This window comes from Nuphar pumila, chromosome 3 (assembly GCF_984573655.1).
Source record: "Nuphar pumila chromosome 3, dmNupPumi1.hap1.1, whole genome shotgun sequence".
NCBI lineage: Eukaryota > Viridiplantae > Streptophyta > Magnoliopsida > Nymphaeales > Nymphaeaceae > Nuphar > Nuphar pumila.
Genome location: NC_143251.1, coordinates 137,662,525 through 137,679,236, shown reverse-complemented (window position 1 = coordinate 137,679,236; position 16,712 = coordinate 137,662,525). Strand labels below are relative to the sequence as shown.

The 16,712-nt window shown below is 37.9% G+C and overlaps 1 protein-coding gene and 1 non-coding gene across 2 annotated transcripts; both read left to right on the top strand.

Moving 5' to 3' along the window:
• The first annotated feature begins 384 nt into the window (after nucleotides 1-384).
• On the top strand, nucleotides 385-10,016 carry LOC149844018 (methylesterase 17-like). The gene is made up of 4 exons (XM_090001012.1): nucleotides 385-624; nucleotides 779-922; nucleotides 2,175-2,300; nucleotides 9,732-10,016. The coding sequence occupies exons 1-4, from the start codon at nucleotides 385-387 to the stop codon at nucleotides 10,014-10,016; spliced, it is 795 nt and encodes a 264-aa protein (XP_089857138.1).
• Nucleotides 10,017-11,350: 1,334 nt separating this feature from the next.
• Nucleotides 11,351-11,424, top strand: TRNAI-AAU (transfer RNA isoleucine (anticodon AAU)). The gene has a single exon. It is a non-coding gene; the product is annotated as a tRNA-Ile (tRNA).
• Nucleotides 11,425-16,712: the final 5,288 nt, after the last annotated feature.

The window sequence follows — 16,712 nt, the reverse complement described above, 5'->3', positions numbered from 1 at the left end:
TCTGACTTTCTCCATATGACGACGCTTTACCTTGCAGAAAAAGCACCCCCCTTCGTCAAAGCCTGATTATTTTAGAGAGAGAAAGAGAATTGTGGAAATATATGATAGGATAACGTCACCACTCAACAGAGGCGCAATTACTCACCTCTCTCTCTCTCTCTCTCTCTGCGATCTATAAATACATAAGCCACAGCATCTCCAATTATTAGAGTACCCCAACCTCCTCCTCCTTCTCTCTCTATATCTATCTAGAGGAGAATATCTCACTCTTAAACGGTGGGTTACAGATACATATAAGGCACCGTATCTGCAATTATTAGAGTACCCCCAACTAACTTCTTCTTCTTCTCTGTTTCTCTCTCTAGAGTGAAGTGTAGGGGAAGAATGGAAGGGGAAGGGGAGGCGGTGTGTCGTCGGCACATGGTGTTAGTACATGGGATAGGACATGGGGCGTGGTGCTGGTACAGAGTCAGGCACCTCCTTCAGTCATCAGGCCATATCGTCACCTGCCTCGACCTCACCAGCGCCGGCATCGACCCCGCCGACCCCAACACCATCTTCACCTTCCAACAATACAACAACCCGCTCATCCATTTCCTCTCCAGTCTCCCCGATAACCAAAAGGTTTCTCTCTCTCTCTCTCTCTCTGACTGGAAGATATCTGTATGATCTTCTTTCTTGATTATTCTTTCTTTTTTGTTTGATTTAAAAAGAAAAGATATTTCATCTCTTTGTTGTGGATTCATAATTGAGGAGGGTTAATTGTGCATTACTGCAGGTGGTGTTGGTGGGTCACAGTGCGGGAGGGCTAAGCCTGACTCATGCCATCCACACGTTTGGGACCAACAAGATCAGTCTCGCCGTCTTCGTTGGTGCCACCATGCTCAGATCCGGATTCTGGACTCCCCAAGATGTCCAAGACGTGATTTTCCTTCCCCACCCCTTCCTTTTAACTCTCTCTCTCTCTCTCTCTCTCTCTCTCTCTCTCTCTCTCTCTCTCTCTCTCTCTCTCTCTCTCTCTCTCTCTCTCTCTCTCTCTCTCTCGAAATCAGTGTTTGGATGCCCCCAGTTATCCAGAAAAGTTGGATAAGTTGGGAAATCTCTCAATATATATATATATATATATACTTCCTAGAAATCAGTGTTTGGATGCCCCCAGTTATCCAGAAAAGTAGGATAAGCTGGGAAATTGCATTGCAGAGCACAATGTAATTTCCAAACTCATACTGTATGCATGGGTGCATCAAAACAGGTTCTAAAAGTGACTCCTGATGTTTCTTTAAAAAAAGACTTCTGAAGTTCAATTCGGAGCTCTTGGATTCTGCAGAATTTGGTTTCCTAGAGGTCCAATATACAACCGAATCCAAGTTCATTTAGTTGGATTCGGTACCAAACGTCAGATCCAGATACAAGTATAGAGTGTTACGTATGAATAATCCAAATCCATGTAAATATTATATCTGATTAGCTATTTAACCGGATTCAGTTTTTTTTTTCATCTGAATCCGAGTTCAACCCCAAATCGACCATGCAAAACCCAATTAGATCGGATTTTAGCAATGCTCGGGTGCGAAGTGAGTCCAACCCACTTATATCCCTACTTGATTCTCATTAGGGATCTCAATGGATTGGATTTTATCCAATATCTGACTGAATCTGACTCTGTTTAGTTGGATTTAGTAAGCCGAAATCATATCTAATTATAATGGGATGCGTATATGGTTTTGATCTTTTGATACCAAATGGAACGGATATCCGGACATGATGGATGCCTGAATCCGCTTACATCTTAAAAAGATTTCGTATGAGCTTTTCACCATTTGGATTCATATCCAAATCCTTTAGCCAACATCCGATTAGTTGGATATGGTATTGGTCACGTCTGACCCAAATCCGAACCGTTAGCATCCCTATTCTGATGGACAACATAAACTTTGAAGGAAACCATGTTTGGATGGTTAGGTGAACCCGGATGCAGTACTACCACTCCAAAGTGGGTTATGGTTTTGGACCCACCTGGATCAGGCTCACTTCTGATCCATTAACAGGTTTATCACTTTTGATGGCAATAATCAGGACCATTAACGCCCCTTAAAACCTGAAATAGGTGCAATTAATGAGACATGTTAGCTGATTAGTTTTTTTCATTTCATTGTGTTTAAAAATTAAAACAGGGCGTTCCAGATTTGAGTGAAGAATTGGAGCCGGTGTTTGGTGAAGGGCCTGAGAATCCTCCCACAAGCGTCTCATTTAAGCCTGAATTTCAAAGAGGACTCCTTTACAATCAAAGCCCTGAAGAGGTAATTAAGCCGAACTACCATCCCTGTGATAACACTGGCATAACAAACTAATAACCATTATCATTTCATTTCACACTGGATCAGCTCCATCCTGCATTAAATCCTAGCCAGCCAATCATCTGTTATGATTGGTCCACATTTTTACCTGGATGTGGACTGATCTTAGCCATCCAGATGCTTCAGTTGGACAGCTATGACCAAGGATGGGATCCTTTTTGCTGATAACCTATATATATATAGTAACTGAAATATGTAAGTTGTTATGCTCCAAGATTTTCACAGGGTTTTTTTTTGTTAATTTCACAGTACGGATGCGATCTAAATGCTTGGTTTTATAAAAGCAGACTCTTAGATCTTACAATTAAGGATTTTTTAAGGCTTGAAAATCAATGACCCAAAACAAGCATACAAAATCAGATTTTTTAATCCGATTCCGATGATCCAATAGTGGATTTCAAGAAAATGAACCACACGGAATGCATTTGGAGGGTTAGACTTGCAAAAAACCTATGAAAATCATGGTTCATACTATTTTACATATTTTGCTGGTTTACAAATTCCAGTTTTCCATATATATATGGTAATGATAGGGTGCTCCTCAAATACCTACTACTCCCACCTAATAGAATCTGTAGATTTTCAAATTTCTTAATTTTTTTTGTTGATCAGACCCTATAGATATGATCTATAAGCATTATTTAGTATAAAATGAGTTTTGGATCAAGTGATTATAACATACATGTATGTATTTTAAGACCTTTAAAAATCAATGACTCGCAATGCATCAAAATTTCATGACTTAAAAAATCCTATTTTTATATCCAAAAAAACAGGATCCAAAGCATGAATCCTATCAAATAAACGATGTTGAGTGCATCCATAAGGTTTAATTGAGAAGATACAACCTACAATCATGATTTCTAGATCACTCGTAGCATTACTATATATATAGAGAGAGATATATAGAGATATATATTGGCTATACTCTGAAGTACAGTTCTTTCTAGGTGAATCTCGTACGTACAAACTTTAATTGGTCAATTTATCCCAAAAAATGCATTTAACATGGTTCATTATATTTATTAAGAAATGTGTTCTGAATCGAGTGGTTTTGATGCAAAAATAAGATTTTCTTAATAGCGAAATTTTGAATAATCAGATGGTTAAAACAACCCTGCTGATGTGAGCTACATGGATTATTTGATAAAAAGTATGTTTTGGATCATATCATTGCCATTAAGAAAGATTTTTGAAGGCATGAAAAATCATTGGCTCACCATGCTCTGAAATTCCATGACCTAAAAGTCATGATCTTATTTTCAAAAAACACAGTATGAGCTATAAAACACATCAGTTTGTTTAGATTGCATAAAGAAGATGGTATTGACCCTTGGGTACACCATCTAATTTTTTTTTCTCTCTCTCATATATATATACATGGAAAATTATTTGATACTAATGGAGGTAAGGAGTTAATGAGCTAGAAATCATAGTACAAATTGCTTAGACTCAATCTAACCACATAGATGTGTTAAATATGATTTGTATCATGCTTTTTTATGTTAAAATGTGATCTTTTGAGTTATTAAATTTTGGCACATTATGGATCATTGATTTTTGGACCCCTTTAAAAAATAAAAAACGTAATTATTTGTCATAATCACATGATTAAAAACAAGTTTCCTACTAAACAAGCTGTGTAAATCACATATGAAACATTTGATATTAAAAAAAACAGAAATTTTTGAAGAAAAGATTAATACATGGACCCGGGTATAGTTTGTGAAATTTTATACCTGACCCGAGTTTTGATTAAGACCCAGAATTTTTTAATGTAAAAATGATAAAAAAAATATGGTTTTACCAGGTAGTTCATATATCTAGTTTTTAGCGGGTCTGGGTATGATTTTTCATATAGTGGACCCGATTAGACTCAGATCATGACCTGATACCACACCTGAAATCGTATTCAAGTCTGGTATTACATGGGTCCGAACCAAACCCAACCCTTTGATACCCCTAGTTTTTTCGATGAAAAAACATAATCTTATTAATTATCCGAGAAAGTATAACAAATTGTAGGGATTTTTAATTCTTATAAAAACATGCTTGCATGTTGTAATCAGGTGTTTTATTTAAAAGCTGATTTTGACTAAGGTACCACTTGAATATGCCCCGTTAACCAGCTTTTCAAATGATTTTGAGCCATTTGGACGTCACAAAGCCAAACCGAGTTATATTGAAAACCAAGTTTGTGACAAATCTCCCAAACCTCGTTTTGTTTATTTACCTAATCGGGTTTGGCTGTCCTCTCACCACCATCACCCACCGCCCCTCCCCTTGTTATTGACAACCGTTCGGCCACTTTCTGGTAAGGTGGTGTTTGGAAACTACTTTTTTTGTGTGTTCAGAAATTAGGGATACGTTTGAAAGAGAGAAAGATGTAGGAAAAGTGATGCAAAATGAAAAATCCTTACCGATTTTCCGACCTTTCCAAACGAGAGAGATGTTTTAGCTGAAAGAGTTTTCTTAAAAAGTACACTTTTTGATAAAAAAAACATTCAGCCACTGGGGGTGGTGGAGGAATGTTTCCTACCAAGAGAAATTTTATTTTAACACTCCCCACCATTCATCTCACCGCATCTCACCACCACCACCACCCACCATCACCACCACCATCGATCTCATCACCACCCACCACCATCACCACCACCCTTTTCCTCTTCTCTCATTTTTTTTTACATTTTTCCACTATATTTTTCCATGCTACACAAACAGGTGAAAAACTTTCTTTTTGAAAAAAACTTGCTTTTCCTATGAGAGCTTTTCTCTCTTCCAAACGTGACCTAGTTGAACGATCACATCTGGCATGGGCAATATCCTCTCAGCAATTTTTCATCCATCAAGTGGTCGAAAACACCCATTTTTTTAATCCATGGCTGTTTGGCCAACTACCAGGCGAAAAATGGCCAGGATGGTGTCGCCTGGCAAGGGAGACACCATCCCGACCATTTCTTCATTGGTGGCTGGCTAGAAAATAGCCGGCAAGTTTATTTTTTATTTTCTGGTTTTAGGTCATCCAGGCATTTTCTGGTCACCTACTCGTCGAAAAATGATCAGAATGGTGTCACCCATGCAAGGCAATATCATCCAGCTATTTTCCAGCCCATGGATGGCTAGAAAATGGCTGGATTTTTATTTTCTTTTTTCTTTTTTTTTTAGTTTTGTAACAATTCATCCATTTCAACCAGTTTTTGGTCACTCAATGACACTAAGAAATGCATTTAGATCACATATGAAGTTAGTCCTATGAAAATCAACCAGAAAAATGAAAAAAAGGGTGAGGTGTTTGTACCTTATGTCATCGTTGCCCAATGTTGTCCCCTTGACACACACACACACACACATATATATATATATATATATATATATATATATATATATATATATATATATATATATATATATATATATATATATATATATATATAGTAATGGGTAGGTGTGAAATGATAATGCTAAATGAGTTTTCAGGGTTTTTTTGTTTTTTTAAATTCTAACCATATAGATGTGTGATTTTATAGGGATCACCTCTTGAAGTGTTCAATTCCTACACATGGGTGGGTTTTTATAAGGTTCCAAAATCTTTGTAAATTTTCAAGGCATATCATTTTTTTCATCAAAAACACATGATTTAGTTGTGGATTATTCGGAAATCGACCATGCTCAACCTCTTCATGGAGTTAGAACTGCGAAAAAAAACACTAGAAGGGCAGAAAAGCCCATTTAGCACATACCATTTAGCAAGTATCAATTTCACAACTACCTCTCTCTCTCTCTCTCTCTCTCTCTCTCTCTCTCTCTCTATATATATATATATATATATATATATATATATATATATATATATATATATATATATATATATATATATAGGAAAAGTGGTAGCTGTCTACCACTTTTTTAGGTTACCACCGGCCTAGCATGAGCAATTGGGCATTTTTGTATTGTTTTTCACAAATGACCCTACAGATGTGTTCTAAATGACACTTGGATCACGCTTTTTAAGCCTTGAATATTTATAAAAATCATAAACCATCGATTTTTAATATAAACCTATCTGTGTGTCCAAATCATACTATCCAATAATAGATTCTTATAAAATCATGTACAATACACCTGTATGGTTAGATTTGAGGAAAATACTGTAAAACCCTTCAAAAACCTGCCTACCACTTTTTTGGCCTACTGTTAGTCTACGGTGCTTTTGCAGGGGTTTTCCATTTTTTTTCTCAAATCTAACCATATAAATGTATTCTACATGCTTAATTTTATAGGAATTCATTATTGGATCGTCTGATTCCAACGTGCAGGTAGGTTTTTATGAGGTTTAAAAATTGATGATCTACAATTTTTATAAATATTTAAACTAATTTTTTTATACTTTTATCAAAAAAGGATCTTTGTTTCCTAACAAATTTATCATGCCAAACACATCCGCAAGGTCAGATTTGCAAAGGAATCCTAAAAATACCTGTTTGTTCATGATAGGCTGGTGGTAAGCCAGACAAGTGGTAGAAAACCTATCTACTTTATATATATATATATATATATATATATATATATATATATATATAGAGAGAGAGAGAGAGAGAGAGAGAGAGATTCCACACATCCATTTTCAGATGATTAAAGATTGTTGGTGACATTTTCAGTAAGACCCCCTCCTTAGAGCGAAAGGGCACAATGTGGTTGGACTAGAACCAATGGTTGCAGATTAATAAAATGATATATGGAGAACAAAAAGGATCTAGTCCTTTGACATAGGATCCTACCCGTCCAGCTGAAGCATCTGGACGGTTAGAATTAGTCTACATTCAGGTGAAAATGTGGACCAATCTTAGCCATTGATTGGATGGTTAGGATTGAATATAGGATGAAACCCATACAATGTCAAAGGACTGGATCCATACTCTAAAGGATGTCATGATTTTGTTGTATATACTGGCCCACAGCTCCTGCGGTCTCCCTAGCAGCATCCTTTTTCTTTCTGCTTTTGCATCCCCTCTGCTGTGATATTTTTAAAAGGAAATGCCTTTAAAACAACCACTGTTATCATCAAAAAGATGCCTTAAATAGACTCATCATTCTTTATTTCAGTTCTAAAGCAAAACTTCTCCTTCACTTTAGGATGGTACCATGCTCAAAAAATTAAAGGCTTGCCTTTGATTTGGTGCTTCAAAGCCATCACTTCTTGTTTTTTTTACTCAGATAAACTGCCCCCAGCTGCCCTACTTACGGTCTCTGTCCATGTCGGCGTAAAACTCCTAAGGCTTACCCCTCGACCCCCAGGGAGTCGCCAAGCATGTAGTCTTCCTTTCCTTCTCAATCTATTGGGAGGGAGGATCAGGTGCAATCATAGAAGGAGCTGGGGGGGGGGGGGGGGGCAGGGCAGGACTGTAGCCCAGTCCTGCCTCCCGAAACAACCCTGATTCCATATGAAATAGATTTTTATCCATTTTTTAGCCCATCCCTGACTGCAGCAAATAGTTTGATTTGTTCATATGAAATAGATTTTTATTAATAATTGTAGCCATTTTTTATTTTATCTCAAAAAAAAAAAATTGGGGGCCGCTGCCCCCGAACACCGAACTATCAAACCAAATTTTTTTTTTTTGCTACACCCCTGTTTGCCCCCCCTCCCGCCCTCACATGAATCCTAGCTACGCCACTGGGTGCAATGTGATTGCACATTTCAAGTGTGCTGCTGCACCTGATCTCAATGGCATTGCGCCTGATCTCAATGGCATTGCGCTTGATCTCAATTCATCTAGTGCTACTTTCCCTTCAGCCTACTGTTCATATCCTTTAAGTAATAATTTCTGCCTCCTAATCATCAAGATGCCTCACTTTTTTTTTTTAATCAACATCTCATCATTATATCCATAAATAATAAATGGATGAATGTTCATTCATTATCATTATCTTTAACTCATCTCCCTCAGCATCAAAGTGCTAACGTGCACGTTTGATATTGCTTACTTCATCACATTGTAAGCATGATCAGACTCACTTGTTTCATAAGAAAATTGAATAAGTCTGTTTGTACAATCTCATCAAGGATATATATATATATATATATAGAGAGAGAGAGAGGGGTTGTAACTGCTAACCACTTTTGTAGATAACCTGGCTTTTGAAGGGTTTTTCTCACGTTTTACTTGAATCTAACTGTACATATGTATTCAGCATTATTGATTTATTAGGAAATGACTCTTTGATCATGATTTTTAAGCCTTAAATTTTAAAGAAAAGCTTAGACCGTCAATTTTTTTAAACCATATAAAAACATACATGTGTATCATAATCAAATGATCCAAGAGTTGATTTGTATAACTCATCTGTACAGTCAAATTTAAGGAAAGCATAAAAAACCCTTCAAAAGTTTGGTTAGCTGGGTGGTTAGCAACTCTCTCTCTCTCTCTCTCTCTCTCTCTCTCTCTCTCTCTCTCTCTCTATATATATATATATATATATATATATATATATATATATATATATATATATATATATATATATAGTGCTCCAAAAGCACCTACTCTTACCTACTAAAAATCATAGTTGTAAGTTGCATCTTCTCAATTAAACCTTATAGATGTACTTAACATAGTTTATTTGATAAGAATCATGTTTTTTTGACAAAAAAAAGTTTTTTTAAGTCATAAATTTTGGTATACTGTGAGCCGTTGATTTTTTAAGATCATAAAAAACCTGCGTGTTTGTAATAATCACATGATCCAAAACTTGTTTTCCACTGAATAATGATTGTAGATCATATCTGTAGGGTTTGATCAACAAAAAAATGCTCAATTTTTTAAAAAAAATTGAAGCTTTTATTAGGTGAGAGTAGGTGCTCAGGGAGCACAATATATATATATATATATATATATATATATATATATATATATATATATATATATATATATATATATATATATATATATATATATATATATATATATATATATATATATATATATATATATATATATATATGGTTAAAGGTGTTTGCTTTACAAGCAATAGGTTTAGAGTTTAAATTCCATTGCTTCCAAGTTCCAACTTTCAAGCAAAGACATTTTTTTATAAATGGGATCAGCCTGAGCTTTGCTTAATAAATTTAGAATTCAAATCCTATTGTTTTCAGCTGTGAAACAATGTGTTTTTCACAAATAAGACAGCTTACCTTCGACTTCTTTAGCTCAAAACTCAACGCTACAAAAACAAGTCAAGCTTAAACACTTCATGTTCGATTCATAAAGCTTGTTCATAAAATATCCTATATCATCCCATTATTTCGAGAACTCTATAGTCCCTAATTAATCAGTTAATGATAATTAATGGTTCTGTCTATATATATATGTTCTCTAGGACTCAATTCTAGCTTCAATGCTTCTCAAGCCAGTGCCATCAAGGGCATTGCAGGCAGCAAGGTTTGACAATACCAGCATCAATGTGGATGGAGTCAGCAGAGTTTATGTGAAGACAACAATGGACAGAGTGCTCAAGCAAGAGCAGCAAGAGAGCATGATCAAGAGATGGCCTCCATGTGAGGTGATGGCTTTGGAGACTGACCACAGCCCATTCTTCTCTGCTCCTGACCAATTGGTCACCTTACTACTCAAAGCCTCAAGCTCTCCTTATTGTCACAATTAGAAGTATTGGAACACAACTTTAATTGTTGAATAATAATAATAATGTCATTAGTGAAAGCATATAATCATGGATTGGCATCATATCATTTGTTATTGCTTCAGTGTCACTTTTTACATTCCTGATATCTAGCTAGGGTTGTCAGTGGTGAGACTTGGGCAGGACCAGGATGGATCTGGATCATGGTCCAGATTTGCAGTGATGGTACCCATGTCTGTCGACGGATCCAGTGAAGTAGCTAGGATTCATGTGAGGGGGCGGCAAACAGGGGTGTAGCAAAAAGAAAAAATTGGTGTGATAGTCTGGGGTTCGGGGGCAGCGCCCCCGAAAAAAAAAATTGAGATAAAATAAAAAATGGCTACAATTATTAATAAAAATCTATTTCATATGGACAAATCAAACTACTTGCTGCAGTCAGGGCTGGGCTAGGACTGGGCTAAAAAATGGATAAAAATCTATTTCATATGGAATCAGGGCTGGGCTAGGACTGGGTTTTTAAAAAGAAAAATTAACTGTTTCGGGAGCTATAATATACCAATAAAGAAAGTGAAAGAAAAAGAGAAAAATGGGTGTGATTCATAATGATCCAACTGCTTGTGGAGGATCTTGGGATTACAACACTATGTCCCTTCTTCAATCCACTGGTTTATGTTTAACTATTTTTGTATAGGGGTGGGCATCGGGCTGGCCCGACTTGGCCCACACCCATTCAGAGCTTGGGTCGCTGGGTTTTAAGTGTGGCCCGGCTATGAGATATGCCAACCCATTTATTAACGGGTTGGGCTTTGGCCCAGTTTTTAACGAGCACGGGGCCCATGACCTGGCCTCGGACCCAAACCCAACTAATTAGGTAAATAATAAATAATTAACAAGTTCCCATGTGCCTAACAAATTATCTTTCAAGTTTTCATAAAATTGATAATAATTAGGTAAATAATAATAGTTAGCCATTGCCCACCCTTATTTGTGTGCTTATAATTTTATTTCCCATCGTATGTGTATCGGATCTAATGTCGGGCATGGGGCCCGGGTGGCCCCACTGGCTGCTTGTGGCCTAGCGTGAAGGCTGGGTTTGGGCTGGTGATTTGGACCTTGACCCAGACAGACCGAGATTTTTCCTGGCCCACCAGTCCATCAGTCAGGCTTGAAAAGGCGGACTGGAAATGGGATTGTTAGGCCAACTAAAAAATGGGTCTTGTCCAGGCCCAGCTAATGAAAGTCGAATGTCGTAGCACTTCATTAAATATGGTAATTTTCTATAAAAAAAAAACTCGTTTCATCATTTGTAGGAGGTCCAAATAGTTTAAAATAATTGAATAACACAATACCCATCAACTGGCCTATTAGCTCAGCTGGTTAGAGCGTCGTGCTAATAACGCGAAGGTCGCAGGTTCGAGACCTGCATGGGCCACCATTTTTCAAATTATCTTTTTGTCAAATTCCGCTTTTGATATCCATCCAGCAATCGGGTCCAGAGACCCTTAACGGATCCGGCCCAATTAATGGTTTTCAAATGAACATAGAACACGGACTTGTAAATGGTTTTAGGGCCTGTTTGGAATCTCGGCGCGCTGGGATCGGTGTTTATGCATTTGGTGGTCCCGAGGTAAAATCGTCGTCAAACCACCTTGCTGGTCCTGTTTGGAATCTCGACGCTGGGATGGACGTTTATGCATTTGGTGGTCCTGAGGTAAAATCTTTGTGAAACCACCTTGCTGGTCTTGTTTGGAATCTCGGCGAGCTGGGATTGGCGTTTATGCATTTGGTGGTCCTGAGGTAAAATCTTTGTCAAACCACCTTGCTGGTCCTGTTTGGAATCCCGGCGCTGGGATGGACCTTTATCCATTTGGTGGTCCTGAGGTAAAATCTTTGTCAAACCACCTTGCTGGTCCTGTTTGGAATCTCGGCGCGCTGGGATTTGGTGGGCCTGAGGTAAAATCTTCGTCAAACCACCTTGCTGGTCCTGTTTGGAATCTCGGCGCTGGGATGGACGTTTATGCATTTGGGATGGGAAGTGAGGCCCTTTCTCCTTTGTATTTACACTAAATCATGGATTTGGCAGCTGCCACTTCTTCAAATGCATAAACTCCATAAACGCCCATCCCAGATTCCAAACATGCCCTTATTGTAGTTGGAAACTTGGAACCAACTCTCTGACCAACCCGACCTGGTTCATCATTCAAGATCGTTGACTTGGTCTCTCAGACCCTTGTTTGGGTTTTCGGGTCTTGGATCTTGTTACTTGTTAGTCTGGCCTTCTTAAGATAGTTTGACCCGTTAATACTAACAGGTACGATATATATGGGTAGGGACATTACTGACTCAATCAGTATCGATTTTGAAAGTGAATTCAGATCTAGAACTGGATCAAACTTAGATCTTATAGTGTAGATCAGATTCAGGTAGAAGCAGTTTTTTTGTGGATTTGGGTCTGCCAAAACCAGGTGAAACGTATTGCCTTGTGTGAAAAGGTAAAACAGATGGGGTTAGTTAGATACAATATTTCAGAAGGGTCGGGTCGGGTCAGGCAAGCCAACAATGGGAATGATCTTTGAAGAGTGAGCTGGTCCATAATCCGGCTCCAATTCAAATCTTACAATGAAGTTCTAGATCCAGTTTAGAAATGAGATCCTATAGTGCTGATAAAATATATTGATTTTTACAAGGAAAAGATAATCTGGTCAGTTTAGACCGGATTCCGACTCCGACCTGACCGTATATGCTTATCTGATTCTGAACCAGGTCCAAATAGACCCAACAATATATGATCCAGATTGGAACCAGATTCAGATATATACTATCTGGAACTGACAAATATAATCCAGATCTGCTTTACCTGGTCGGAACTCCTCCCTGTTTGCATCGGAAGTGGATACTACTCTGACCCTGCTTACCTGATTCGCTGACTCCGAATAAATCATGCCACTTTTTTTCCAGATCTGATCCAGATTTTGGATACATACTATTCGGATCCAAAAATATGGGTTGGATATCGAAGTCAATCCAAGTTGGAGATCCAACCCGTTTTGCATCCTCAGAGAGTAGACCCACATTGTCCAAGTTGGGGGGATCTCACAGGCAAAAGTGGGGTCCAAATGAACAATACCGGCCAATAATTAGAGTCGATGGCCCATGTGAGCCCAACCTTATCGTTAGCTTGTTATCCTACCCAGACAAAAATACCCTTCAACAAATCCTTCTTTGGCTAAAATATCTTTTTCCAATTCTCTCTTATTAACAAATAAAAAGTTTTTTTTTAAAGGTAATCACACATTACTTTAATTGGAACATTGATCTAAAATTTAATAAGCCCCAAATTAGAAAAGGTACAATGTAAGAGCTAGATTTAGGGGTGGCAATCGGCTCGGGTTGGCGGGTTAGAATACCTCAATACGAACACGACCCGTTTATTAAACGGGTCGAATGTGGCAAACACGAACACGACCCATTTATTAAATGGGTAACCCGACACGACACGGTTATCCTGTTTAATAAACAGGTTAGGTCGACACGACACGATTACACGACACGGCGACTTGTTTATTAAACGGGTCGACTCGATAACCGCATGGGCGCACACCACCACTGGAGAGAAGAGGTCTCGGGCTCTCTGCTGCAACTGGGTAGGAAGGAGTTAGGTGGGTGACTAAAGTGTAAAGTTAGGAGTTAGGGTTAGATAAGTTAATATATATATATATATATATATATATATATATATATATATATATATATATATATATATATATATATATATATATATATATATATATATATATATATATATATATATGGGTTGTGGGTTGACGGGTTCGTGTAAATGGGTTGACCTGTCTGCCTAACCCGTTTATTAAACGGGTTGGCATACCCCTAACACGAACACGACCCGTTTAATAAACGGGTTAGGCGGGTTGACCCATTTATGACATGAACCCGTTTAAGCCAAACCCTAACCCTGCTAAGAAGCGGGTTGGCGGGTCGGGTCAGATTTTGCCACCCCTAGCTAGATTGATTCACATTAGTTTTGATCAATGTTTTTGGTTTAAAGCTCATTATGGCAAGACCCCAACCCGAAACCGCAGACGGCACCAAGATTTGGTCGTGCTAGCTCAGCCTGCCATACCTACTGTCATCGTACCGACTGCGTAAAACTTTGAGGCTAGGACCCCTGTCCGTGAAACCTAATGCTAAGCATTGGCTTGCCCATGACAATCAAACCTTGACTGCCCTTCTAGCAGCCAATGCCCCCACCCCACTAAGCCAACTCCCCCTTTGGGTAATTTGGCTATCAATTGCAAAAGGAGAAAAGGCAAAAGATTTCATTGCAATTAGCTCACAGGCGATAGAAGTGACTTATGAATGCCATCAAGTTGACAGGATATCACGAGTTCGAAGCCCATGGATGTATGCCCTCCGCTGTTTGGCCGAAGCTGAATGTGCTCTTGAGTGAGCAAGCAGGACCTAAGGTTTACGCCGAAAAACTTGAGGAGTTTAGGCTGCTTTTTTTTTATCAATTGTTGGAAAAGAAAAGATTTGGTTAAAGTTGGTTTGACTCACTGATCTCTTTGAGTTGCTTTTGGAGTGAGCAAATGGCAAAACCTGAGAAGCTGGCCTTAGCAAAGATTAGCAACCAGATCAATTCAAAAGCTGGCCAGCCTACTTTTGTAATTTTGCCCTCCTCCACTCATTCATACTAAAAAAAACAAGTGGTCATTTTCGTATTTTGAAGTAAAAATAAGCACACTAATAAGAATGCCAGTGGACACCGTCAGGCCGGGGAAAGGTCTCCACTCCCATCTTGTCTCCAAAATCCGGACCTCTATACCTGCACGGGTTTATATTTTAACCAGCATTCTGGCCTCCATCTCCATTTCAAATGGGGCGAAGCCATTTTCTCTTGATCCATTGCCATCAGGGGCGTAGCTAGGATTCCGGGGGGGGGCGGGGAGAGTGGTGTAGCAAAAAAATAAAAAAATTGGCATGATAGTTTGGGGTTTGGGGCAACGACCCCGAGTTTTTTTTTTGAGATAAAATAAAAAATGGCTATAATTATTAATAAAAATCTATTTCATACGGACAAATCAAACTATTTGCTGCAGTCAGGGTTGGGTTAGGACCGGGCTACAAAAATAGATAAAAATCTATTTCATATGGAATCAAGGTTGGGCTAGGACTGAGCTTTTAAAATATATATATATATATATATTAACTAGGCCGGGAGGCAGGACTGGGCTACAGCCCAGTTCTGCCCCCCAGCTTCCGCTATGATTGCCATCCCTTAGAAGGATTAGGACGACAGAGAAAAGTGTAAGTTCATCCTCACTTCTTTCTATCACTACATTGGTTTTGATTTTAACTTTCATCCTCGTTTCATGTCCTTTATCTTCGTCTCAAATCGAAGCGAGGCCTGAAAGGACAGGTTTCTCCCTGGCCCACTGCCATCCCTACACCGAGATTGCGCTAACAATGAAGGGTATTTTAATAAATATACAATTGTCGATGATGAAAAAACACAATCACGTGGATAGATTTGCAAAACAAGCCATCGGATAGAATTTATCCACGTGGATAGCTTGAATACGCAGCTGTTGTCAGCGTATTTTTTGCATATAAAAATTCCATTTTCAAAAGACCGCAATAGTTTAGTTTAAATTAATATATTGGGCATAGCTTTTGCAAATTTCAAAGAACCGCACATCTTTCTAAATTGTTTTCCCACGTGACACCTTCATCTCATGTTTTGGAATGAAATTTAAAACTTTTTTAAACTTTTCCAAGAAAATGTTTAGTTGCTTACATGGTGGTACTTAAGAAAGGTTTACACATTTTGGTCACCATCTCACTAAGGTTATCGTATAAAAAAATATCTCTCTATTTTTATATCTATTGCTTATTTAATGTTTATTTATTAATTTGTTATAATTCTAAAAAAATATACTTTCATGCTAAACATGATATAATAAAAAATGAGCAATTTCTGTGCCATGCAAACTTTTTTGACATTTTTTTTTCATAAATATTACTTTGTTGATATGTTTGTCATGATCCTTTGACTATGAATTGACAGTTGGATTATTTTTTTGACAAATAATAATTTCTTTTGAAGCTTGAATATATATTCATAAAAAATTTAGACCATTGATTTTGTTTACATGGCAATCCAATAGCTACCTTATAGCTAGGGGTGCACACGAGCTGGGCTTGAGCCGAGCTAAGCTCAAAAAGCTCGGCTCGAATTTAGCCAAGCTTGAAATGCTATGTTCAAACTTGACTCGAGTCACACCAACTTATATTAAAAAAAAATTAATTGTCTAGAGAGCAAGATTTGAATCCAAAATCTTACATATACACTGCAAACACATTATTATCCACTTGGCTACATGCATGTTTTGCAATTATTAGCCAACAAAAGTACTACATATCTTTAAAGTAGTTGATAAAATATAGAATACGAGAAGAGAGCGAGATATAACGTGGTTTGGCTCTTGGCCTACATCCACCGACTGAAACGTGTGCACATGTTATTGATGTCTTTGTAACAAGGTACAGGAGGGTTTATATAGCCCTGAAGAGGTTGATGGATCAGAACCATAAGGATGCAATGATCCTTATCGTTAGGTGCTACAGATAAGAGCAGGGCATGAAGAGGAGACTTTGAGAAAGGAAAAACCCATCTTGACTAGGTTCCTGAAGAGATCACGA

What these genes read in the sequence shown, in the direction of transcription:
- LOC149844018 (XM_090001012.1), top strand. Translation starts at nt 385, where the DNA reads ATGGAAGGGGAAGGGGAGGCGGTGTGTCGTCGGCACATGGTGTTAGTA. An exon ending in CTCCCCAAGATGTCCAAGAC is followed by an intron (nt 923 to 2,174) that starts GTGATTTTCCTT and finishes AAATTAAAACAG; the next exon opens with GGCGTTCCAGATTTGAGTGA. An exon ending in ACAATCAAAGCCCTGAAGAG is followed by an intron (nt 2,301 to 9,731) that starts GTAATTAAGCCG and finishes TATGTTCTCTAG; the next exon opens with GACTCAATTCTAGCTTCAAT.